This window comes from Bombus bifarius, unplaced genomic scaffold, assembly GCF_011952205.1.
Source record: "Bombus bifarius isolate JDL3187 unplaced genomic scaffold, Bbif_JDL3187 scf7180000007973, whole genome shotgun sequence".
NCBI classification, from domain to species: Eukaryota; Metazoa; Arthropoda; class Insecta; order Hymenoptera; family Apidae; genus Bombus; species Bombus bifarius.
In genome coordinates this window covers 2,170,906-2,196,144 of record NW_022884359.1, presented here as the reverse complement: position 1 = coordinate 2,196,144, position 25,239 = coordinate 2,170,906, and the positions used below count along the sequence as shown (strand labels likewise).

General features: G+C 35.8%; 2 protein-coding genes across 4 annotated transcripts; one reads left to right on the top strand and one right to left on the bottom strand.

Annotated features, from left to right (window-relative positions):
- Positions 1-47: 47 nt before the first annotated feature.
- On the top strand, positions 48-22,532 carry LOC117216713. Of its 3 annotated transcripts, XM_033463656.1 has the most exons (10): positions 48-427; positions 2,570-2,757; positions 10,673-10,890; positions 11,112-11,304; positions 16,423-16,739; positions 17,398-19,031; positions 19,518-19,916; positions 20,436-20,611; positions 20,672-20,821; positions 21,985-22,532. In XM_033463656.1, exons 3-10 carry the CDS (start codon positions 10,778-10,780, stop codon positions 22,336-22,338), a joined length of 3,336 nt encoding a protein of 1,111 aa, XP_033319547.1. In that variant the 5' UTR covers positions 48-427; positions 2,570-2,757; positions 10,673-10,777; the 3' UTR covers positions 22,339-22,532. The 3 variants fall into 3 exon arrangements, with proteins under 3 accessions (XP_033319547.1, XP_033319545.1, XP_033319546.1); XM_033463654.1 differs by having other exon boundaries at positions 20,436-20,821; XM_033463655.1 differs by lacking the exons at positions 48-427; positions 2,570-2,757 and adding an exon at positions 5,038-5,862 and having other exon boundaries at positions 20,436-20,821.
- A 701-nt stretch (positions 22,533-23,233) lies between these two features.
- LOC117216699 (protein HGH1 homolog) lies at positions 23,234-25,228 on the bottom strand. Its single transcript, XM_033463632.1, has 6 exons — positions 25,076-25,228; positions 24,760-24,988; positions 24,456-24,689; positions 24,076-24,360; positions 23,844-24,005; positions 23,234-23,752 (listed from the first exon to the last, which is right to left on the bottom strand). Exons 1-6 carry the CDS (start codon positions 25,158-25,160, stop codon positions 23,647-23,649), a joined length of 1,101 nt encoding a protein of 366 aa, XP_033319523.1. The 5' UTR covers positions 25,161-25,228; the 3' UTR covers positions 23,234-23,646.
- Between the last annotated feature and the right edge of the window lie 11 nt (positions 25,229-25,239).

Below are 25,239 nucleotides of genomic sequence, written 5' to 3'. Positions count from 1 at the left end.
AAATGCAAAAATATCGAACCTTCGAAAGAAAGCAATGTAAGTAATTGAAGAATCAATGTGAAAATATGGTTAAACGATATGATTATAGAAGAAATAACGATGCTAGAGATAATTAGCAAATACCACAGGATATATTTATGAACTTGGATATTTGTACAAAAACGTTGCATAACCAGCGATTGAAAAAAGAAATAGGAGGCAGCGACAGCTGCGAAAGCGAGTCGATGAAAAATCAGCGGCCACGATAACTTCCGCTTCGAAGCGGTATCCACCAGCTGTCGTTAATGAAACGATACCTACGTAGCCGTATAATGGTACAATGCATAAAATAACTGGACATTATTGTAAAATTGCCGGCATGTATTAATCAAAGTAACCGCAAACATGGGAAAGGAGGAACTTCGCCTGTCTTCCGAGAACCTGAAGAGTACGTGCAATCACTTTTTACTGTCAATATCGATTCTTGCAGCTTTTAACAGCCTTTGTCCCCCCCTCCCCCCCAAGTTTTACGTTCCTTTCGAATAAATCGTAAAAAAGTGGCCAGCTTTTTCTTTTTCACCGAAACTGCGTCACAGATGTTTATGCAAGTCCGTATTTTTATAAACCTAATTTTAAGCAAATGTAATCGATTATAAGTAGAGATTTATTTCATCAATTAAATATTATAGCAAGTACTGTACTTTGAATGTTTTGCATACTTTCTTGTATTTCTATATATTCCGGTATACTTTTGTATGTTGTGGAATAATTTTACATAATTTTGCATAATTTTGCATATTTTTTCATATTTTTGTATGTTTTTGTATATTTTTGTATATTACGTGTATTTTACTCTTGTTTGGAATTTTACTTTTCCTATAAATGCATATTATTTAATTATTATTTAATTATTAACAATGCTCTCTTTTCGCTAATTATGTTTAGAATGAAAACGAAACAAATCTTTTTTTTTACGAATAAGAAAGAAATAATTCTCAATTACTATGAAAATAGTTTTAATTACAATATCGTGTTTCATTTTTAATAAACCTACTAATGTTGACAGTAATGTTGACATAATTTCCAAATTATGATTGTTTATGAATATATATAATTGGAAGCATAGGCAGGATCTGAAATGTAAATTTACTAATTCAAGGGCTGGTGAATAATTGTTTACCTTAATATCTAGAATAAATAAATCATTGATATATCAATTATTGCCTGTGTCAAGGGATTATGTCTCAAACATTGGAATTGAAAAAAGGGAGGGCTTAAGCTAAATTCGTGGAATAATTGTCGGTAGAAAGCAGAAGAATTTGCTGAGAGCGCGTTTATCGTTCAGACGATTACTTTCGCCGCGATAATGTCGCCATAATGGAGAAAAAGGCGATCAGATAAACAAGGATCGTAAACAAGAAATTAAAATATGCAAATGGTTGGACAGGGAATATACCTATAAACGAGGGTACTTTACAACGTTCTTGTACCGTTAAAATTACTATTTCCAAGTCCACCTTATTTCAAGATGAACTTTGATCTCGTCGTGTATGAGCGATCACATTAGTGATTATTACATAAGTATAAGCGTGTCTAATGCGATCCATCTAGGCACACACAGCTTGAATATCAAGTTCAGGATGAAAAGAAACGAAACATTCGTGTGGGAAAATATTTTTTTATGGAAATATCACTGGATGCATTTTTCTCCTAGATTTTTGTCGTGGATTTTTCTCATAGATCTTTTTCATCGTTCGAAATATAAATTAGATCTTTAGAAAGTGCGAATGTATTATAGAATATGTCGATTTTGCAACTTGCAGATGTTTTTATAAACGTTATTTCAAAATGTGCGTAAGCAATTTTAAAATCGAATAATCAAATTCCATATTACCAAAACTGTTCTTTTAATTGGTTATGAACTTACACGCGTATTTTTATGCCCTCTTCACCGTTCAAAAAATTAATTTTTTATTAAAATTTCATAGATATATTACCCATTTTCAGGAAACTAAACTTGTATTTTTCAAGTTGTATGACTATCGAAGTTGTTTGAAATAAGAAAGATGAACAAAAATGGTCGTGTCTCGTCCATGTGCTGCATCTATTATTAACGAAATAAAAGTTAATATAATTGTTCTGTAAATATCCTTTACTTTAACGGCAACGATCCTGTTGAAGTCCAAGAGCGACTAATTGTAAGAAACAAATTTCATCCTTTCCCTTAAAATTAAAAATTTCATTTAATAGCCGCATATGTAAATCCTTTTCTTACTGCTTTCTCATTATCACTATTAAACCTCGTCTACTTGATATCCACAAAATTACCATTTACCATTACATGTTTCCAAAATATTCTCCTTATCAATACAATCCATTCAACCCCACATCTAATTTTTTTAATTAGAAATTTCATTTAATCGTCACTTACGTAGAACCCAATCTCCTGCTCTCCATTTTTCTCAAACCTCTTTCATTGCCACTACTAAAATCTCGCCTATTCGATATTCGAAAAAATTACCATTTACTGTTACGTATTCCCAAGATATTCTTCTTATCAATTTAATCTACTCCATACTTAATTTTCTAGCATTCCTCCGTCAACAACGTTCCTGTCGAAGGCTAAAGAACGACTAACAATCATCCGTGTTGCTTCGCGCTCGCCGGTCGGCGAAGGAGCAGGACAAATAAGACCAACTAGTCTATGGTGGAACAGAGAGGGCAACTGCATCGTTGGAATAACAGTACTCTCACATTGGTGAACGCCGTCGAAGCACGGTACCGTTATCGGTTACCGCGTTACCACGCCGACGAGGACCAGCGACGGAAACCAGAGAATCCAGACTGCTCCTCAGCTTCTCCCGTAAGGCTCCTCCTCCACCTCCTCCTTTCTTTCTTCGTGTTCTCGTTGCTCCATGTGTTTCCTTGACCCCACGCGTCCTTTCCCGGACAGAATAAAGATGTTGGTCACTAGATATACGATGCCAGTGAAAAGTATTATTATCAAAAGTACTATTAAAAGTATTATTATAAGTATAATGATACTATAATGGTATCACAAGTATACTGATATTTAGTATGGATCGAACGCTTCTCACTGTTTCTAGTTTTTAGTTGCTTTATTACAAACCTGTTTGTTATTTCTTTTGCGTCATACCTGTCTTTATAGGAATTTTATGCAACTTTGCAATTTCAAATTTTCTACAAGTGTATAAAAATGTGTTAATAACTTTTGTATTAGATATTTTTCACGATGTTGTTGACAGTCACTTATTCTGGAATTTATTCGCGTATATGCTCGTATAGTAATCTTTATATTAGATATTTTTTACTGTGTTACCGATAGTCGCATATTCTGGAATTTAGTTTTATACATGCACATATTAATAAATGGTGACTTGTATTGAAGATTTAAACATATTTTGTAAAATTGTGCCAGCTTTTATTAAACTTTCTTCCGTCCGCTACCGTATATATTCAGAGTAAATCTCGTTATAGTTGTTTGATAGTCTGATCTCGGTTGAACATTTTGGTTTATGAGCTGTCTTTTTGAATTTATAGAGATGAATTCGGGACGATGTTAATGGATTAACAATTTTGGTTTGCTTTCTATATGCTAATCTCAGGTCGACTCTTTGGACTTTGTTTGGACCGGATAAAATGGCATGGTTTCTGATGATTGTCGTTTAGTTGAGTGGAGGATTTTAGGGCTGGGATTTTTGGATTTTCTGAAAATTGTAATTAGGTACTAATTGAAATTTATTGAAACTAAATTTTAAAAATTTTAATTATTAAACAGTTTAATTGACAGACATTTTCATTAACAGATCATTATCTGAATAGAAAATATTCTTTTTAGAAAGTATTCGCTGTATTCTTTGGAGTAATTGTTTTTGGGCCGCAAAAGTCGAAAGAGTTAAGAGTGTCGGTTATTTTCTCGAGGGAAATTGTTCGTTAGAAAACGTCTCGAAATTTCTTCGATAGTAATCACACGTGTTCCTGCTGTGAGAGACAATGGGGTTTGGTTTTCTTCTGTAATTCTACTTCGATGTAAGTGTTTCAATTTAGTATTATAATGGTAATAAGAGACAGGAACGTTTTTCAGTTCCTCGATACTTTCGGTCTTCCCTGAATGATGGTTACCACATTAAATGCACAGTAATTAGCATAATATACGTAACTAGTTTTCGACCTACTTTCCTACTGTTGAATTTCTTCGGCTTGCTAAAGCGCAGGAGTTTTAATAAACTATCATTACCAGTAGTATATTGTAGTTTTCCAGTACCTTTTGTTCCACAAAAGCACTCATCGAGTACGTGGAAACGTTTAATCGTGATCTTTGAAATTTCGAAATTGGTATTCCCGTGTGTCCTACTTTTTCTGTCTCTTTTTGAAGAATATTCCGTATGATAGATACAGTGGAAAAGGAACGAAAAGAAACAGGAATGAAACAAATTTTGTAAAAGATGTTTTTGGAAAAATTAATACCTAAATTTGTAGCGATTGCTTAAAGAAACATAAAATGTCTTTAATTAATTGTTATATTCTCACGATCGAGAAAAGATTGGCATTTTTCTTATTAATATTTCCTACTATTCAAAATTAATATTTTCTTCTTTATCTTTCAAAAGGAAAATCAATACTTCAAATCATCGAATTCTGTCTCAAAATATTGAAGTGTACAATTCTCCTCAACAAGCAAAATAAACAAGAAGAAAAATTATCTCTTCGCACCTTCCAAACTATCCACTTCCCTCAAAAGTGCAATATTTCTCCAAAAAATAATTCTCTAATATATTCCAAACTGTGTTTATTTTCTCAAAAAGGCCGATAGTGACAAATTTTCCTTAAGAATCGAACGAAAACTAACATTTCTTCAAAAACTAATTTTCTAAGATCGTCTATGCTCCGAAAAAAATGATAAAATACCAAATCTCCATTAAAAATTCAAAAGTTAACATTTCTTCAAATATTCCAAATTTTTGTGAAAAGCCCAAAACCGTTAGATTTTCGTCGAAAATCGGTCACAGCAACACTTCTCATCTCTTACCCACGCCACGAACGTCAAACTCATGAGAAATAGATATCGATATTGGACCAATTAATCGCAATGATGCGTACGTGTCAGGCGAGGCACGACGCACAAGATTTCCGGTAAAAAGCCGCGACCAGACATTCACCCTTCCCGTGGAACAGCAGAAAGGCTCTCTCCGTCGATCTTCATCCTCCTGCTCCTCCTGTTCTTCCTCCTTCTCCTCGCTCCAGCGTGGAGGAGCCGACTCACTGGCTAGAGAACTCGAGTCTCTCCTGCGGAACATCCCCGGCAGTTTCACGTCGACGGTCATCCGGATCGACTCGTGGCCAAGGTCGATCGTCAACGGCAACGTTCTTTTCGCGTGAAAAACGTCGGTTTTTTCATATTTCTTGCTGAACAGTCGATTGTCTATTGAAGATCTGTGAAATTATAACAGCTGATTATCCATTGAAAATTTGTGAAATTACAAAAATTGATTGTTCATTGCGACAGTTGATAATCTATCGACAATTTGTGGAATTACGCCAATTGGATTATTTATTTGAATATTTGTGAAATTACAAGAATCGATTGTCCTCCGTTACAACGATCGATTATCTGCTGAAAATTTGTGAAATTTGAAATCGAACAAGTGTTTCTTACATTTCATTTCATATTGTGGTATCGATACAAAGAAGATGGAGGAGTCCGGAGAACCGTGGATCTATACGATCTAAGTGATCTATACGATAATATGGGATTCGTGGCGGTGGTGCGCTGGTGTTTTTCGAGAAACTTTAGAAAACTTTTGTTTAGGAGACTCTGTTTGAGGATTTTTGGGCGAAATTGAGATCGTGGAGCATTGGAAAGTAAGTGGATGAATTTTGATATCTTGTTGCATATTCGAGATCACGTTCTACAGAAGCGTCGATGGACCTCTGACTCTGGAATACTATGGTGGGGTACTGTGTTCTCCATTTATTTTTGATTTAGTTATTTTTTAGATATCGTAGTTCTCTGTTATTTACACTTTCTTGTATCCGACACGAGACTGTTTAATCATTGGTTTGAACTTGTTTGAAGTAGATATTATGATATTAAAATTGTACTTTTCAATCATCTTAGTACCCTACTTTTACTCACTCTCATTATGTGTTAGGCTGTTTAGAGTTCACATTTGCTGATAATCTTCTGACATGGAGAAACTAAGGTTATTTAATAACAGATTTGAACTTGTTTAAAGCGAGTAGTATGTCAGATTATGAATATTTTTCAACCATTTAAAACTATCGTTCTATATTCTCCCTCATATATCATAGAATTAGAAATACAAATGAGGAATTAGAATTAGAAATACAAATATCATCTACCTCCTCGATTTTAAGCAGATATCTTCTTCCATCATCTGAAATTCGAACGGTTGCTTAAATTGTACTTTCTTCTACCTAGATTTTATTTATTTATCCGAAATTGGCATTTCTACCGCAAAGAGACGACTCCGATACGATTTTCCCTGGCACGCGAACAGTTTCGTGCGTCCGGTTACTTCCGTTCGTTTATTCGATTCCCATTAGACCGAACTCGGCTAGTAAACGAACCGTGAACTTGGTAATTGCAAGTTGAACGATCCACACACGCTTTAAATCCGGCCGCGCATGTTAGCTTCTCCACGCGATTCGTCGACACGTGATGCTGTAATCTGTTTGTCGACCTTAATACCGTTGCCTTCAACGCGGTGAACGAGGATCCTTCGTCATCCGTAGCGCTGACAGTCGCCTAAACGTCCAACAATTGGTTTACCTTGTAATTGGCTGTAAATTAATGGAAACTGGCAAACCAAGAAAACCAGTGGCTTAGAAAGATTAATAGCAGAGTAGAAGAACAAATGTTTTAATATTTCGATAGAGATCCTGAATAAGAATTTTTAAAATAATATAAACCTTCTCCCTCGGATCATTAAATTTTGAATATCTTAATTTTTGAATACTTCAAATATTAGATATTTTAAATTAAAGTTGATATCGTTATTATGTTTCAAATGTTTGAATCTTTTAATATTCGGAACTTCAAGCTTTTTAAATTTCGGCAAACTTACATTTGTATTCAGTAACTTTCGAATCCTACAGGATTGCAGTGGATATAATTCGGTCTCTTTCCTTCCAAAGATTTGAAATTAAAGTAGAAAAATTAAATAAACACGAATCTTGTCCAACGAGGTTTAGTCGAGACGAAAATAGGAATATTTAATTGATGTGGCTAAAGATCAAAGAGACGTATAACTGTGAATCGAATCCAGTTGTAAAATTTACCCTCGTTATTCATCTTGAGTAAAAATTAAACGCATGCCTTAATTGTCCTTAATTGACCGTGCCTTAACTTAATGAAGCATTCAACAAGATTCCATTTTGTAAACGCACCTGAAACAAAATAGTGGTCCATAAATTTGAACAAAATCTGTTTCTCGTGTTCACGATGCGTTAACTTTACGACTACATCTTGTCAATTAGATTCATTTTATTTTTAAATCAAAAAAACAATACGTTTTAAAATAAATTGCCGAGGAATTAGATTAGAATTTTATCAGTCGACTTTCGTGGTTTCATAGTATGTACGTGATACCAAATATTCAAACGAAGAACATAAATTAAAAATCACTAGGATTTAAACGAAATTTTCATGATATTTATAAACGAAACACATACGTAGGATTTTCCAACACAGAAATATATTTATACAAAAATTATTTATTGGCACATACGTAGGATAGAAACTAAATCATTAAAACAAATCTTGAAAGAAATCTGCAATCGATATTATTGTGTTACTAAATCAAAATCATTAGATTTAATATTAGTCCATAATTCGAACGAACAAGTATTCGAATTGAAAGTTCAATTGGAAATCTATGACCAGGATTCCAACCATGATCATCTCGAAATCGATTCGTTCCCGTTGCCGTAATTAGCTGGTTGGATCGGTAATCGTCCAATTTTCGATAATCAGTTTCGTCACGACCTCGGCGTGCAACGGTGAACACGTGAACAGATGGGCTCCGTTTACGTGTACGTGTCAGCGACAGTTATTCCCCATAATACGCGAGCCGACAGACGCCTTTCTGAAAAGTCCCTCGATCCGGCTAACTGTAAAAGATTTCACGCTGCTTCGTTTCCCAGCAGAATACGACGTAAAATTAGAAATTCTAATTACCAACGGATACGCTGTACCTTCGACTTATTTTCGACAGAATTTCATACGGTTCGCGTTAGAAATTCTTTTATCGGTTATTCTTTATTCCTTTTTCTTCCATTAGGCCACTTATACAGGTTTGAAGTGGAATGATAAAGAGTAGCGTTAATCACTAATAATGACGACATCGCTAACGTTTTTGAGGATATCAATATCTAAATGTCGAGTGGATCAATTTTTATATACAATCGGGGACAAAGTTTCGCAATGACATATTGGGTTTTACGTAAGTGAGAATTGAGTGGCGGATTAAACGAATTCTTTCGTTGTATGGAGAACGATGAAATTTGACAATAAATTGGCTATTTCTACGAAAAAAAGAATTGAAATTTTGTAAACCATTTTAATTCTACAAGAAAAGAATGAAATTTGCAGGCAAATAGAAATAGAAATTGGAATACACTTTTTGTTTCGAAAAGCGTGAAATTTAAGAAGGAAGAATTGAATATCGAATAAGGAGGGATTGCGATAGATGTTTGGTTCTATAAAAAGAGGATGATATCTGCGGACGATGGATTGGAAATTTGATAGTTAAGAATAGAAAAAAATAGAATTGAAATTTTGGAACTGTGCAACAGTCAACGTATTAAAAGAAACGCGACGAGCCTCGCGCTGAAAATCGAGCGGCGGTAAGCTGATGGCATGCACGCGATAATTCTACACGAGTGGATATCGAGTACCGCGTGCCCGCGATTTCTACCGCGGTGAACAATGCTATCTTTCGCGAAATGCAATCCCTTCTTCCCACTTGGAGAACCATATTCTTCGTGTGATTGGCGAGCTTGTAAATGAGTGACGGCGCGGCGCCACGAGTGTGAAAATTTCGCTGGAATTCGCTGATGCAACAATAGCAAAAACGTTCCAGTTATTATGTTTTGCGAGCAGACACGAACTATAGGCAAACAGCGATTCATCTGACATAGTTATGGGACAGTAAATCTTTTCGATGATATACACGAAATGTTTGTCGGGAATTATAGGCTGAGAAATGTTCGTAGGAACGATATTATTAGGTTAATTAGACTGATGATGTTTATGCAATTTCATGTTCTATGAATGCAACTTACGATATGAAACTTTAATTAGAGCTTTGAATATTTCATAAATTTCTGCTCTTTGTTAATGTCCCCAAAACTTAAATCAACACCCGTAGAATTCTATATAAATTATAATGAACATTCTTCATTGATGATGTTTATCATTTAGAATGTAAAATGTTAGGTGATTAAGTAGCTCAAAAACAAGTAACCTGATAAAAACTTGTCCTAGCTATTTACGATCCAGAGATACTTGTTAAGATGGATAACCGATCATAAATGTCTCACAATCTCTGTTCCAACAAGCACGTTTCACGCTACATGTTTGAAAAGGATACAGTCGATGGCCTTGATTAAAAGTACCGTCTCAAAGGGTGAAATTACGAGCTGCCCGCCACTTTTACTCGAGCCCAGATTCGAAACGGTGTCTGTCGATCGTTCTTCATCCAGTCTCGTCTTGCAATTACAGTTTTAATTGCCATTATCCGACGTGATACGTATTCTCGAATAAATTTAACGCATACTGCGGACCAGCAGCAAGGGTCCGTGGAAACGAGGTGAGATCCTGTCCAGATCTCACCTCTTTCGAATCTTTCGAACTTTGTTAACTGCCAGTGTTTCTGAACAAATTTCTATCGAGCATTGAGGCGTTCATTGTTTATTCTTAGGTTCGATACAGATGCTACGTGGTTGATTTTTCAATAGCGACACTGTGTAATTAAACAGGTCTATAAGCCTACATAAATCCCTTAAATATAAAATACAGTAAAATCTCTATGTACATGTTTTGAACGCATTAAGACACATATTGTTAAATATATAATAATTTACGTGGATATCTTTGTGTTGTACTTCCATGAATTAACACAATTAAGCGAAGATGTATTGATCGATAGGACAGATGGTGTTTCCATGAAATAAAACACGATTTTTTACATTGAGTTTGTATTTAACCTTTCAACATTTACATAATACCTAACATTTATATAATACTTAATATTAATTAGACTTCTAAAGAACAGATTTCTGAAATAAGTAGATCAGTTTCTGCTTCATAACACTGTATTATTTATTAACACTGTACAAATACACAGAGTGTATATAATATAAAAAAATATATAAAATATCGAAAGTATGCCATTCGTCGTTACAATATTTAGCGAGTGAAACAAATCTCTCTACTTATTTTCAGATTCTATCTCTTTACTTGCATTTATAAAAATTTAAGTTGGCATAAATATCTGCAGTCTAGTTATAAGAATTGCTGTTTGATATAAAGTAATTACTATTTCATTGGTATAATTAATCGATAAAATTATGAAAGGAGATCGCACATACATATTTAGAAAACGATTGAGACTAGATATCCTTCATAAGGATGGTTGAATTGTTCCAGAACGAATGACGTCGCTCGATGAAAACACGACGAAGAGAAAAGCTCCAGGGAGCTTAAAAGAGATACAGACGTGGATCGTGCTCTAGTTTAGATCTAGAGCCGAATATGTCTTGCGTGGGAATGTCCTGTTACGAGGATGGCTTCCGGTTGGCTGGTCCCGCATCGGAATGCTCCCTCAGAAGCAAGGCTCGCATCGATGCCCTGTTCGAAGATTCGAGGTATGATTTTCAGTTAGTAATTCAACTCAGACTCGTTTTAGAATTTTTAATACAACTTGATAAATTGTGTTAACTCGCCTTACAATTTTTAATACGATCCAGTAAAAAAGTACTGTACCAAACTCAAATAACAAACGATACACTTCTTCATTAATTTCGCAAAACAGTACAATTTTTATAAAAAGATTCCCAAAAGGCTACAGTGAAACTTATTGATTCAGGTCGATCTACGGATCGAACATTGGCGGTTGGTATGGCGCGGTATCAACCATGAACTCGAATCATCTGGAGGACATGGGGGTGGACGAGCAGAGAAGGGTGAACAGCGCCGTGCAGGCGAGGATCGAGGCGATGTTCGCTTCCGTGGAAGCCGAAAGCGAAACACCTGGAGAATGCGCCGCCGCGATTTTACCGGTAAATATATCGATTACTTTCCTCCGTGGTTCTTCGTCATTTTCGTGCCACCAAACACTTTTCTCTAGTCTTGGGAACCTGTAGAACGATATTATCGCTCATTGTTGGTACACTCATTAATCAAACTCATCGTTAGTATCACTGTTAGTAGTGTATTGATCCCCAAAGTATGCATACAGTGGCGTTTATGTTAAAACGTTCTAGCCTTTGTAGCCTTTGTACTTAAATATTACAGCGTAAGTTTCAATGCACTTAACTTGATATTATTAAATACTCGACTTACATTCAAATATTATTAAAAGATGTTTCTTTTTGCTTTTACTGTCAAAGTTTCTTATGAGGGAATTTTTCTTTTATTAAATATAGAAAATATCACAGTATAAATGTTAATGCACTTGTCGTTTCAAATGTCGTTAGAAGACATTGCTTTCCTTTCATTGTTGAACTAGAGTTGGCCAGAAAATTCTACGTTCGAATTTCTTCTATCGTTTGTATATTCATTCGTCGAGATACGAGAACGAAGTCGATTCGATCGAAATCAGTTGTCGTAGAGTCGAATGCAGCGCGGATCCGCGCAACAAAGATTTCACTGCAATTAGACGGGATCACGAAGAAAAAGAGGATTTTCACTTATGTTAATTCGATCGTACGGCCGCGTCGCCGCGTCCCTGCCCCCGTGCACAGAAAAATCTCGGGGAATGGCCATTCGTTCCACTCTCGAGACGAGTTCGCAGCTGTTCGCGCCTTGGCCAAGGATTCACCTACTTCGCGGCCTGAAAATCGCCTCGAAACACGCACCGACCGCGTATTTCATATTTCGCTACGAAAACCTTGGACTTTTACGGACGTTACACGAAAACGCCTCGCTGTCTTTCCTTATTGCTTTTCTCGTTTAATTTCATTGCATTTTTTAAAAGAAATATTAGCAGAGCATACGAATAGACTGGGGATTTTTATGCATTCACGAGGAATTTGAAAATCCAAAATTGTACGTAATATGGAAAAATATATAAAATCATAAAGCAATATTTTGCCTGAGTTTCATTTTTTTAATTATATCTGCAAAAATATGAATCTGCATAAATACTCGTAGTCCAAATATGGGAAATATGAGAATATAAGAAAGAATGAATTATTCGAACGTCAAACGAGTTTGCTAAAATATAAAATGTTCTAATCATTTTATATAATCCTCACTTACTCGACAATTCGTTCGTGTACAAAAATCAACGAATATATCGGATACATTTACGAATGGAAATAAAATTGAGATCGACGTATAATTGGTCTGGTGAACTGCTTGCTCGTTCGAAGACGAAGAGAAGCGAAAAAATAAAAAGATAGAAAAAGGGTAATAAAAATAGAATTTTTGCAGTTTTGTGCTCAACTGGAATATGGTCTGGTGTTACTTCTAGTTAAGTATGAATTTAGGTGGATGATTATGAAGAATATTTTTCGAATATTTTTGTTTAATGTCGAATTAAATATCTTTGCTATCTGATGCTTCCATACAGGCGTGTATTAAATAATATTTAGTTGAATGAGAGTAGAACGAAACGTGCTGGCAGAGATTAAGAACGTCGTAACACTTAATATTGCGTACTACTAATTATGCGACACGGTCGAGCGCAGTTTTCATCGAGTAGGAGGCGAATATCGTTCTTGATGTCTAGGGAACGGTGGAAAATATGCCAATGAGGATTGTTCGTACTATGGAAACATTATTTCCGTTCGATTTCAAGTTCCATCGCACGATATCGTGCCATAATCTTTTTCAAAATTTGATTTCTCCGGGGAAAAGCCTAGTTGAAGTACATAGCTGAAGTATGAAACATAATTGGTGTAGAAATCGAACGATATATTACATTTTCTTCAATTCAACAGAATGATACAAGACTTTCTTTCTTTTTTTATTTTTCATAGTTCTTCCTCTCCAAGTACAGTTATTACATATTGATTACGTTTGATTTACACTTATGGTCCACTTTTTAATCAGCAAGCTTAACATTTCTCGTACTTAACATTTGGACTTCAAATCTACAATTTAAACTTGACCTTAGAATGTACAGTGGAATCTCGGTTGTTCGAGCCCCGTTTAACCGAAGTGTTGTACTATCAGAGGTGCTCTGAACTTTACGGTAACTTCATTTTTTTTCGAAACTTCAACGCGAAGAGTACGAAAGTATAAATAGTCAAGTATTGTGAAAGTAGTTAACAAAACTTTCAACCGTTTAAATAATTAATTAAACCTAAATACGTGTTCAACATCGTACTATCAAAAGTTTTCTACGATTTTACGATTTTATAATTTATGAACTTTATAATTTAGAAAAGTTAATAGATTATCTCTGTTTTCAACTATCCGAGATCGGCCGGGCCCACATCACCTCGGATAATCGAGATTCTACTCTACCTCTTGTATCCTTATTCTCTATACTTTTACATATAACATAACAATATAAAATATAAAGATGCAAAAATATAATATAAAATACACAAAATAAAATTTGTTTTTTTCCAGTCATGTCAGTCCGGTGCTGAAAATGTAAAATCACATTCTCCCGAACGTAATTACATAATTAGAATTTAGATAAAAAATTGGTTTATCTGTTAAATATTGTAAAAGGTACCATACTTTGGATATTTCATATATTTTCGCGCGTTATATACATCCTGTGCATTTACGCATCTTCAAATTTTTCATAAATACTAAAAAGTCCGCAGTCTCTCGATAAGTACCCTAAGTCATTCTTAAAGACAAATTGCATGACTTTCCTCGAGCGGCCGTGGTCCCAGCGATTTTTAATCATCACTTTCATTCCGTTCACGATTCGCGAAGCGTGACGGGGCTTGCTCCTGACTATTTGGAGCATTGAAAAATTCCCCTTCGTTGCCGCGGATCGGTATGCGGATTTTTCTTATTGCCCCGCTTTTATGGCCTCCCTCTTCCGCATCGTTTCGTTGCGCCATCCTCGATGATGCCTTCGTCGAGGTCAGCAACAACTTCAGATCATTGCCTCGACGCCCATAGAGATACAATCTTAAGACCTGTAGAATTTCATCCACGCTTCGAATTGACGAGCTTTTACACTTATCAGCTCTTAACCATCCAATATGTAAGGATAAAGAGCACGTTTTATGAAAGATAGCGGCTCTGAGGCTGCGATGGGACGATAAAGAAAATGGGTAAGTAGGTTCCTGAGAAATTTGAAAAAGGGACGCAAGAAGAACCCATACAGCGTCTCATGAAAAACGTATTCGAACACTTGTAGAAACTTTCATCAATGCACGTATATCACGTGTTACGTGAAACATTCTGAAATTTCATTAACACAGATCTATGAAATTTTATACATAATCGAGCAGAGAATCATTTTCTAAATGTACAGTGGGGTGCAAAAGAGATACATAATTAATTCTACAAGTAATTGTAGGACCGCATTGTTAACATTAAATTGATTATTTAATTTTTCAATTATTGAATCCTAAAATTTTGAAATATATATGCATATAAGGGTGACAAAATATCTAGTACAAACAATATATGATAATGATAGTAATATTAATTTCACAAAGATTATACATTCAAGATAGTTATTAGTGTTTTTTAGATAAATATATATTTCTATTAAATTACATACATTTTCAGAATATCTTCAAACTTGACCAATACGATCATGAAAATCGCGTCTCATTAAAAATTTTTAAATGCTATTAATTTACTGCAAATAATTCGTAGAATTTATATGCATATTCACTGGAAATTATGTACACACTCGAGCTTGGTACATCCAATATATTCTTTTACGTATTTTATAAACCGTAAAAATGTCAAGGTATCCCAATTACAATTCTTTTCAAATATAATCCATTACCATATCGACTATTTGTCCATCATCTGCAAATGTGTGTCCCAATATGCAAATCAGCCTCGTCATTACATCAGAGGATGGCAAACAAAGACTCGTAGAATGATAAAAGAATATGTCACGTTGTTGTCTCTTCCAGAACAGGATAAGAATTCGTCATTTTACTGCCTTGATTATAACCGCATAATTGCGTTTAGAAATAACTTCTTCATTAAGAGCCATTACAGTCTATATCTTCATGAAATAAATATCCATTCCTTAGAAGACACGAGAGACCGGAATAAAAATGGCACTTTATCGCGTGTTTTGATGTTCTTCCAATGAAAACACGCTGCGTCCCGTAACTACAAAACCTCAGAGAAACTTTCAATTTTTATATATTGTATCAAAAATATTTTACATGTCCAAACGAAGTTTGAAATTATATTAAGAAACAAGTTAGCCTTTCCTTTCCTAAAAAAAAGGCTAAATTACGTTCAGTGGAAAAAAGAAACTCGTTAGAACGTAAGAAAAAAAGTAGAGAACCGTTTATCTTCGTTTCATAATTGCAAAACCAGCATGACATCCAAATTGTACAAAAAAGTGGAATTGGACAAGTTGACTCAACAATCGAACTCGCGACAAAAAGAAATTGCAATAGGAACTTTCAGTTTGGCTGCTCACTTCTAAATATTTCTAACCGGACTTATCCTATCTGTTATATCTCATACCAAGTACCTGTATAAAAATGGAGAAAATGGTTTCGCGCTTATGACAGGCAATATACTTTTCGTTTCGTTCATGGAAGATAAGGAGATAAGGTTTAGTAAGTATTCTAAGCGTGAAGATAACCGATACTTTACGTTTCGCTTTTAATGGAAACGTGTTTCGCGCGCATCGTGAAACGTTTTACACTGGTCGTAGTTGGGGCTAATGGCCGATGAAAACTCCCGATAACGGCGCACCATCGATTAATCTACGTAATTTACACCGTACTTGCATCTTGGTGAACTTTCATTATCCTGTCGTTCGTGGCGCGTCCTTGTGCTTCTAGTAGAGCTATTACCTCTTTCTCATCCTGGTGATGTCGATAAAAAGCGAGGTGCCTGCCACGAACATGATGCTCTTCGATATTTTCTAATTTAGAGTACTATAACGATGTATCGAAGAATCACATTCTATTGTATTTCTTGTAATTTGGTGCACTATGAAAAAGGGGCTTAAGTGTCCATTAAATGGCCATTAAATGACCATCAAATTATCCTTCCAGGTGAAATATATGGGCGCAGCACCTGTGGGAGGTCGCGTGGCAAGCGTTCGAGGCCTCCAAGAACCCCTACGTCAGCTTCTGGAAAGAATCCAATGTTCTGTGCGGGCGGAACTCGAAGTCTCCAGACGAGGGTTGACTTTCCGCACGTCTGACACCTGCGAGAAGAACAACCCCTTTCGCAGGATCGCCGTGTGGAGTGCACTGAGGCTTCGCAATAAACGCATGCCATCGGGAGAGCTGCATCACGCTTTCTTGCCGTTGGTCGGTGATCACGAACAGAGCCAGACAAGCGAGGAGAAGCACGCAGACTTGTACAGGTGAGCATGGCGATGGAAAGCGCCATCAGGTGAAATTAATAGCGTTGTGGCTACCTGTAATTAATTTTCAGTTCACGCTTGGATTGCAAAAATTACTTTGAAAAGGTTTATTCGGTTGATTTCAGGGAAACTTTGGTTTGAGAAACTTTGTTCAGGATGTGGATATTTCAGATTAATCATTTTAGAGTTTTATGTATCTCAGTATTATCATGGTTTTAGATATTTCAGACGAGCATCTTGAATTTTTAGGTATTTCAGGAATTTTTAGATAACCTCTTTGAGGTTTTAGGTGTTTTAGATAGCCAAATTTATATCTTGTGGTATTTCGGATAATCGTCTAAAATTTGTATATATTTTAGATAATTAATCTGGCTTTCTAGATGTCTTAGGTAATTATTTTAAGCTTTTAGGTATTTCAGGTAATGAATTTAGGTTCTCAGATTTATTACGATGATAGATATAAATATAAGAAACGATTGCTTTTTAATTACTCCACATTATTCTCCGTTTTTTGAGGCGTATTTTTCAATCGTTGGAATAGTTGATATTTTTTAATTAGCGTTATACTTCATTCAAACAAAAGCCCAAGTAGAACTACAAAAGTAGGTTTACAACGATTTAGGAAATTACAACTAAATTTAAAACACACGTGTTTCAGAACAATGCGTGGCCTGAAAACGACATCAGACCACTATTCACCGATATTTGCAGTAGTAATGCGACGACCAGGGGCGACCAGGTTACTAGAATGCCACGCGTTCGCGTGTGAGACGGAAGAGGATGCAGTGGCTGCTGCAGCGACCCTCTACAGATCTCTACTCGCTGATTTGGACGCGAATCGACGTCGGCCAAGGCACACGAACGGCGTCGGTTGCATGAGCATAGCCTCGGTAGCCTCCAGCGTCAGAGAACCGAGTCCAAGCAGCAGGCTCAGCACCAGAATGAACATATTACAATCGGAAGCTATCAGATCGACTCCTCAACATCCTGTGAGACCTCCAAGAACGAAGAAAACCTCCGTGTCCAGTTCGGTAACGGAAGAGGAAACTGAAAAATCATCTGGTTTACAAAAAGCTCCCAGAAGAAAGAAGAAAAATTCTGATATCAAAGCAGAAGACGTTTTGGAGGCTCGAGGAAGAAGAAAAGAGGCTAGTCCGAAAGAAAAAATTACTCCAGTGGTCCAGAGCTTCAGTCCTATTCAGACGAACTTCGACTCGAAAGTTTCCAAGAAAGAGGAACGCGAAAATTCGAAGAATAAAACGTTCGGAATTAAAAAAGAAATAAACGCTCCTGAAAAAATCGAAGTAGAAAACTCGAATAATTCTGCGAACAAGATTTACGACATAGGGGCCAATGGATTCTATGAGACAGTCTCTAACAGATACGAGAAGCTTCCAATAATTGGAAAAGCGGGGAAAATCGAGAGCCCGGCGCAAGAAACTCCGATTAAAGAAGCAGATGACGTGGAGGAAAGAATGTACGAAAAATCTCACGGTTCCTATGACCTGAATAATCCTGTGTCCTCGAGAGATGCGTCTAAGGATCAAGAAACACACTCTGCGAGGTCAGACGTTATAATCTACGACAGGATCGACAGATCAGGCTGCAAGAGCGAAGAAAACGCATTGTACGAACGAGCTTTGAAGAGAAACAGCAAAGAGAGGCTCTATGAGGAACACTTTAAAGATGTTGATAAAATATACAGTCTTGCCCAGGAAGAAATTTACAGTGGCAGAGGTAGCAAACTGGGAGCAGGAAAGATAAAGAGTTCGCAAGAAGATATATTCTTTGGTAGATCCTGTAATAACGAGATTTATCAGTTGAGCCAGGAGAGTCGTGGGGATTCTGTGTCAGTGGAACGAAGAAGGTCCAGGGACCAAGAGAAGATCACACCTGGAAGACGAGTGAGCAGAGTGGTTACCATGGATAAACCTTTGAAGAAGCAACTCAGCGATTCCACGTCGAATTTGAATTTGATGGAGCATAATCAGCCAAGAGTCAGGAAGAGAAGCAGAGCTGGAAGTGAACCACCTGTTAGCAGGTCTGAGGATGCTACGAAGGCTCTCGAGGAGACTAGATTGAAGAGATCTCAGAGTGATATAGACGTGGATAGAGGAGATTTGATGACCAGAGTCGAGTTGCCCAGGAGAGGAAGCTTTTTGAATCCTGGAAGCGCTAGGAGACCTAATAGTATCAAAGGTGGCACTCCTTTGGGATTTACCGAACTTTTTGATGAGTTTAGGAATCAGGAGGGTCTGACTAGTGTCGACGACATCTTGGCTGCTATTATCGGTAAGTATTAATCGAGAAAGCTTCAAGATTGAAGATTTACTATTGTTTGAATAATTTTAAGGGACTTGAAGATGCAAATTTATAGTTGGCCATATTGGTTTTTTATGAATTACAACTTTCTCTTTTATAAATTGTATGGGAATAATATAGAAACGATGACGAGGAAGAAACGTATATTATTATACCAATATTATTATAACACTTCCTCTTACTTTTATGTTAATAATATTATATGTATTCTTTTCTTTTGTTATCAGATTAATTGAAAGCCAACCTTTCATTTGTTATTTTTTTTTCTGTCAACTTATATTGTGAAATTCTTTTTCTTTTATACATATAAGTTTCGTTTTTTAATTAACTTTTACACGTTGTGTACTATTTCACTGTGCCTAGTCCTTAATAGGTTAATATGAAATGCTTTTCTATTTCATATTAAATGCTTCTTCTATTATCACATTCTATTACTATTTTATTTGATTCCTCTAGATCCTGAAGGCATGTCATTCAACGACTTGAAACCCTTGTACAAAGAGTTCTTGTTAAAATTAGCCGCCACATTGACACAGGATGAGCTATATCAGAGATCAGCGAGCATAATGAGGAGGCGTCGAAGGCCGCAACGAAGACGATCCAGTCGTCGAACCTGCTTACTTGGCAGGGCCATCAAAAGGTCTGTGTCGAGGTTGAAGGGTGGACCGACGGAATTCACTTCCGTGATCTTCCCTGCGAGAAGACTGAACGATAGTTTCGGTAGTAGCTCTTCTTGCGACGCCAGGAACAATCATAGGAATCGTGTATTGGCTAATAAATTGGGCAAGAGAAGATCTTCGTGGAGGACGAGTAAAAATGGCGCCTGCCATACTACTTCTGAAGATAGCGACACTTGTAAGTATTGTAATATATTTCAGCATCGTCTCGATATTTCTAATTTCTTAATATCTGACATTAAGATGATACAAAACCGATGTATCCGTAGGTGTAAAACTTTCTGAAACAACGTATATGTTTATATACCGTAGAACAGTTCGTACAAGCATTTTTCAGACAATTCCGACAATCCGTCAAAGAAATGCTTTGAACAAAAATATTAAAAGTTTCAAGACGACCTTAACTTTTTATGGGATTCAAAATTTATTGAAAACTTTTAATATCCAAAATGTATAGCGCACTGCAAGTTGACTAACTTTCGTTCCAAACGTTTCTTTGGCAGATGATCGGAAATGTACGTATATTTCGTTTATAGAGCAGAAAATTTTTGTAGTCGTATGAAAATACTAAAAAATGATACGAAACTTAATGTACTTAAACCTAATTAATTAGTATGTAAAATAATGCAATATGTTCAAATATGTTTCTCTTTTTTTTTCTTTGTAGCCACTGTAAATTTCTGATATTTCTGTTCAGGCAGAAGACTAAACAGAAGCGCAGGAGCGGCAGCGAACAGGAGCAGCAGCGGTTACGTGAGTTGCAGCGAGTGTAGCTACGATTCGGAGTCGTGCACCTGCGTGTCAGCGGACAAATGCTACTGCTCGTTGTCGAGGAGGATCCCGACGCAGCCTCACGTTCCTCCAAACACGGTGGTATGTGCTTGTGACACTGACAGCTGCTCTGAAAGCAATAAGTGTTACTGTGCTCGGCAGCCGATCCGGCCGACGATACTGGAGCAGTTAAGGCAGAGAGGCATCGTGCCCTCTGAAGGCACCCTCAGCCGAGCCGGAAGCCCGGACAAAGCTCGAGCGGTCAAGACCGGCAGATGTCGAACGCCTTCCCAAGGTTTGGATGTACTCAAGGTAATTCGAAACGTAAATATCCTAATTCCTATACAGGGTGAGTTGTAAATGTTCGTATTTCAGGAGATGAATCTATAGACATTGCGATAAGTAAAAAACATCTGATGAAAACACGTACCATGTACTTTAGTTTTTCAGTTATACAGGGTGGTTGGTAACTGGTGGTACAAGCGGAAAGGGGGTGATTCTACGCGAAAAAAGAAGTGGAAAATACAGAATAAAAATTTTTTGTTCGAGGCTTTGTTTTTGAGAAAATCGATTTTGAATTTTCGCTCGGTACGCGTGCACTTTATCACGTCTCGTTATAACGGATCTCACTGTAGATAGTTGTCTCGATTGACGTTATTTTTTTAATTTTTTAAATTTTAAAATTTTAAAATTTTAAAATTTTTAAATATTTAAATATTTAAATTTTTAAATTTTTAAATTTTTAAATTTTTAAATTTTTAAATTTTTAAATTTTTAAATTTTTAAATTTTTAAATTTGTATTCTATATTTTCGATTTCTTTTTTCGCGTAGAATCACCCCTTTTCCGCTTGGACCACCAGTTACCAACCACCCTGTAGATAAAATTCGATATATTGTTCAGTAATTCTATATCGAAGCTATCTTTTCATTCGATTGTTTGATCAAATATGCGTTTTTCTCGTTCCTTGGAACGCTTAAACAGTCTCAATAACGTTAACGACACAGAGTAAGATTAATCAAGTTAAATTACATCGAACTGTAGGAAAGTTACCTCATCTTCGATTCCAATGATTTTTGGATATGTTGTAGAAATCGATATTTTGAACAACCTTTTCATACGCTGGTTTCGCTTAGTTTCCGAGATATTCGCAAAACCCTGTCGGTAGCGCTGCAGTGAATTCTGCCTATAGTTGTAAGTTTGTGACAACGTGTGTATTAGCATTGGTTGGTAAATTAACGTAGGTAGTAAAATAATCGTTTCCTAAATTGTTGATTGCTGATTGTTTTATCAACTCATTTTCTAATCTCTTGTATTTCTTCATCTTTTATAGAGGATTGTTAAGATGAGAGGAATGAACGGTTCGTCAATCTATTCCAACTATTAGAAAAAATGTTTGTTTGATTATAAATGAAGAAATTTTAATTGATTATAGTACGATGAACGAGGCTTCTTATTGTTTTTATTCGTTTCCAGAAGCAGTCATCGTCAAGCTACGGTAGTTCGAACAACTTCGCCCTAGATTACGACCTGTTCAATCCAGGACGAAAGTCTCAACAGTCTTCGGACAGCGAGAAGGTGCTAGTCGTTAGTGCTAGAGACACGCAGGGCCGTTTAGTGTACGTCGGTGGCGCTGACAGAGACAAGAAATGTCTTTCCCATTGTTCCAGTCGATCTGGAGCGCATCACGAAGCCCTTTCGATCAAGAAAAGCGCGGAAATCGCGGCCATCTTCGGCGCTGAATCGAGTAGAATCAGCAGGCGAACCAGTAACGCTTCCAGCGTCAAGAGTTCCATTAGTCTGGAGGCTGGTTTAGGCTACTTACCATGAAGATCCTTTTTTCCTTGATAAAATTACACCCTCTACTTGATCTGGTCGGCAAATTATAAGGATTAGAAAATATAGTTATATCACAGGATGATTGTAAATTAAATTAATGCATCAAATTATACAGTAATGACATTTACACGACCTTAAGTAAAAAATAAGATACCGAGAAGTTTAAAAGATTGAAATTTATCCTAGCAATTTGTCCTAGCAATTAAAATTAAATAAAGTATAAATCATTGATCAATCGTCATGTTATAACTTGACATCAAAAAATATAGAAAAGTCTATTCTTGAAAAAGAATTTTCGATCAGATTTAGTAGATATTATACATAAATATACATATATATATAAAGTTATTTTTTTATTTTTTATTAAAAAAAGACACCATTCAGCAAAGAGGTGTAAATACTGAAATAAATACTTCAAAGAGAACGTCCTGGAAGAAATACGTAAAAGATATCGAATTATTTTTTACGAGCGCATAAACGCTCCAGCGATAATAGTTTCTATTTTTACTTTTAGAATATTATTTGTCTTTTACTAAAGAAATACCTTGAGCTCGCGTTTTCGATATTCAATTACTATTTAGTTGATTCAAGCTAATTGGCATGAAAAATCACGGGAATGTAATGTCTACGTATATATTGATATTATAGCGCGTGTATATTAATTAATAACGGTACTGTCATTTACATGGTTCGCAGAAATGTACCAGTTCTTTCCATAACGGTACCATATTCTCGTTTCTGCGAGACTTGATCTCAGCAAAAGTGACTCTGAGTCGAGCACGCTAAAATTAGCGATTTACTGTTCGCACTACAGACATTACAAAAAAGGAAAATATTCAATATCGTCATTCTGATAACGTGTACGAATATCTTGCAAGTACCTGCATTATCACTTGTAAAATTTTCTTTCCTTTATTTTTGCATTCTTGACAATTATTTATAGATCAAAGTATCTATTGAGATGTAAACAATTTTTTTATTCGTCTTTTTGACTGCTGTTTAATGTATGCGTGAAAATAATTCGCAATGATAGCTGATCCAATTTAGCATAGATCTGTTTGTAAGATTTTTGGTTGAATATGATCAATTATTAGTTTGTATTTTTGTCAATCCTCTGTTGCTACACAGGACCTGATAACTTGACTAAAGATAGTTTAACAAACGAAGCAAGGGAACAGTGCAATACCACGCGCAGCCTCGTCTCTCCTGAGGTAAATTATCGTTTTATTATAATATGTACATTTCTCGTGTAATATGTATGAAATATGAGGCAATTCCTATTGTTGCACCGATACTTCTTCATGTACTATTAATAAAATCTTGATCCATTTTATGGAATTTTTCTGTGTACTCAGAGGGGACTTCTACGTCTTTCAGATTATCCAAGCCTATTTCCTCTTCTGTCCTAAAATTTAAGAAATATTCGCTAAGAATCACAATTTAAAAAGAATATTGGAAAAGATATAAGATTGTAAAATAGGAGCAAAATTTCGTACCTGATCAAAATATCTACAACATTCTCACAGATTAACAACGCATTCTTATTCTGTTCCCATTTATGATACTCTCTGAGTATTATATATGTATTTTGTTTTCTCAATATTTCCCTGCCTTTCCTTGTTGCACAAAGTTGAGCTAAGGCTTCTAGTAATATGATCCTAAAACACAACAAAAAAATAACAATTTCCATTTAGAAATATTATTGATTTCATAGACACGTTTCTGCACCTGATATCCAAGTCTGGCTCTCTCGTTTTCGTCTCTGACAAATATTGCAGAGTAGTTGGTAATTTATCATTGTCCTCGTCATCAAACTCTTCTGGTCCAGCCAATGGCAACAAAAGGTATGACAAAATATCCACTTCAGGACTTAATAACCATTCATGATTTTGCACATCAAAGCAACAGTTTTTTAAAGTGCCAATAATTCCACCGCGTCTCACTAAGCTGCTTGCATATTCTGTAAAAGGAAGCAGTCTCTGGATGACACTGCGGTCTTTGTCCATTAAATACCTATGGACATTAAATTCGCAATTTGATGAATTATAATTTATAAACATATTAATTAGCGATTAGATATAAATTATAAAGGATTAATTAATGATCACCTTCTCACATGTGGAGACTGACTGAGATTACTGAAAACTGGTCCTAAATAATGAAGGTTGGCTCCAGAATTGTTGTAATGAATTGCAGTGAATGCTGTCACAATAGAGTCCCATGTATAACCGCTTGTTTCAATAAGTGCTATAACTCTATCAACCAAGTGCTGTGGTCTGGTCATATTGGAAAGGATCATGCAGCATGGATCTGCCAAGATGCTTTCTTCGTCCATTATACAGCTATCAAGAAAAGCAAATGATGAAAAAAAGAAAGAAGAGTGTTATTTGGTCTTGTTAATAATGTGCTTACCTAATACAAACATGTATTAAATTGTAATTATATTTTCCATCCTTTGGGTGAGTTTCTGATATCAACAAAAATGCACTGGTTCCCGCTTCATCCGCAGTTATGTTTATTAAAGCCAGAGCTGCATCTTTGGAGATTGCTGCAGAAGAATCTTGTGTCAACGCAATTAATTGCGTCAATAAATCTGGAAGTTTTAATAGCAGCTCTCGTCCTTCTGTGGTTCCAGTTACGCCTGATATTCAAAGATTATTATGAAAATTAATAAAAATAAGAGGTTAGGATCACAAAGATTGAACACTTTTTGATCACAACTACTCACTGAGGATATGTTCTAATGCAACAGCTTTTAAGTCTAGTCGCGTATTCGGATTTAAGTATTGACAAATTTCTTGAAGGGACTCCATTGTAATTCAGCAACTTCTTAAAATAACATATGTATCGTATATTGATCGTACAAGCGTGAGAAAACGATTATAGTGGTAT

Excerpts from the sequence above, each read along its gene's own strand:
- LOC117216713 (XM_033463654.1), top strand. The coding sequence starts at position 10,778 with ATGTCTTGCGTGGGAATGTCCTGTTACGAGGATGGCTTCCGGTTGGCT. Across the intron at positions 10,891-11,111 it reads GCCCTGTTCGAAGATTCGAG|GTCGATCTACGGATCGAACA; the intron begins GTATGATTTTCA and ends TTATTGATTCAG. Across the intron at positions 19,917-20,435 it reads TTCTGAAGATAGCGACACTT|GCAGAAGACTAAACAGAAGC; the intron begins GTAAGTATTGTA and ends ATTTCTGTTCAG.
- LOC117216699 (XM_033463632.1), bottom strand. The coding sequence starts at position 25,160 with ATGGAGTCCCTTCAAGAAATTTGTCAATACTTAAATCCGAATACGCGA. Across the intron at positions 24,361-24,455 it reads CAGTCTCCACATGTGAGAAG|GTATTTAATGGACAAAGACC; the intron begins GTGATCATTAAT and ends TAATGTCCATAG. Across the intron at positions 23,753-23,843 it reads GTTGTAGATATTTTGATCAG|GACAGAAGAGGAAATAGGCT; the intron begins GTACGAAATTTT and ends CTTAAATTTTAG.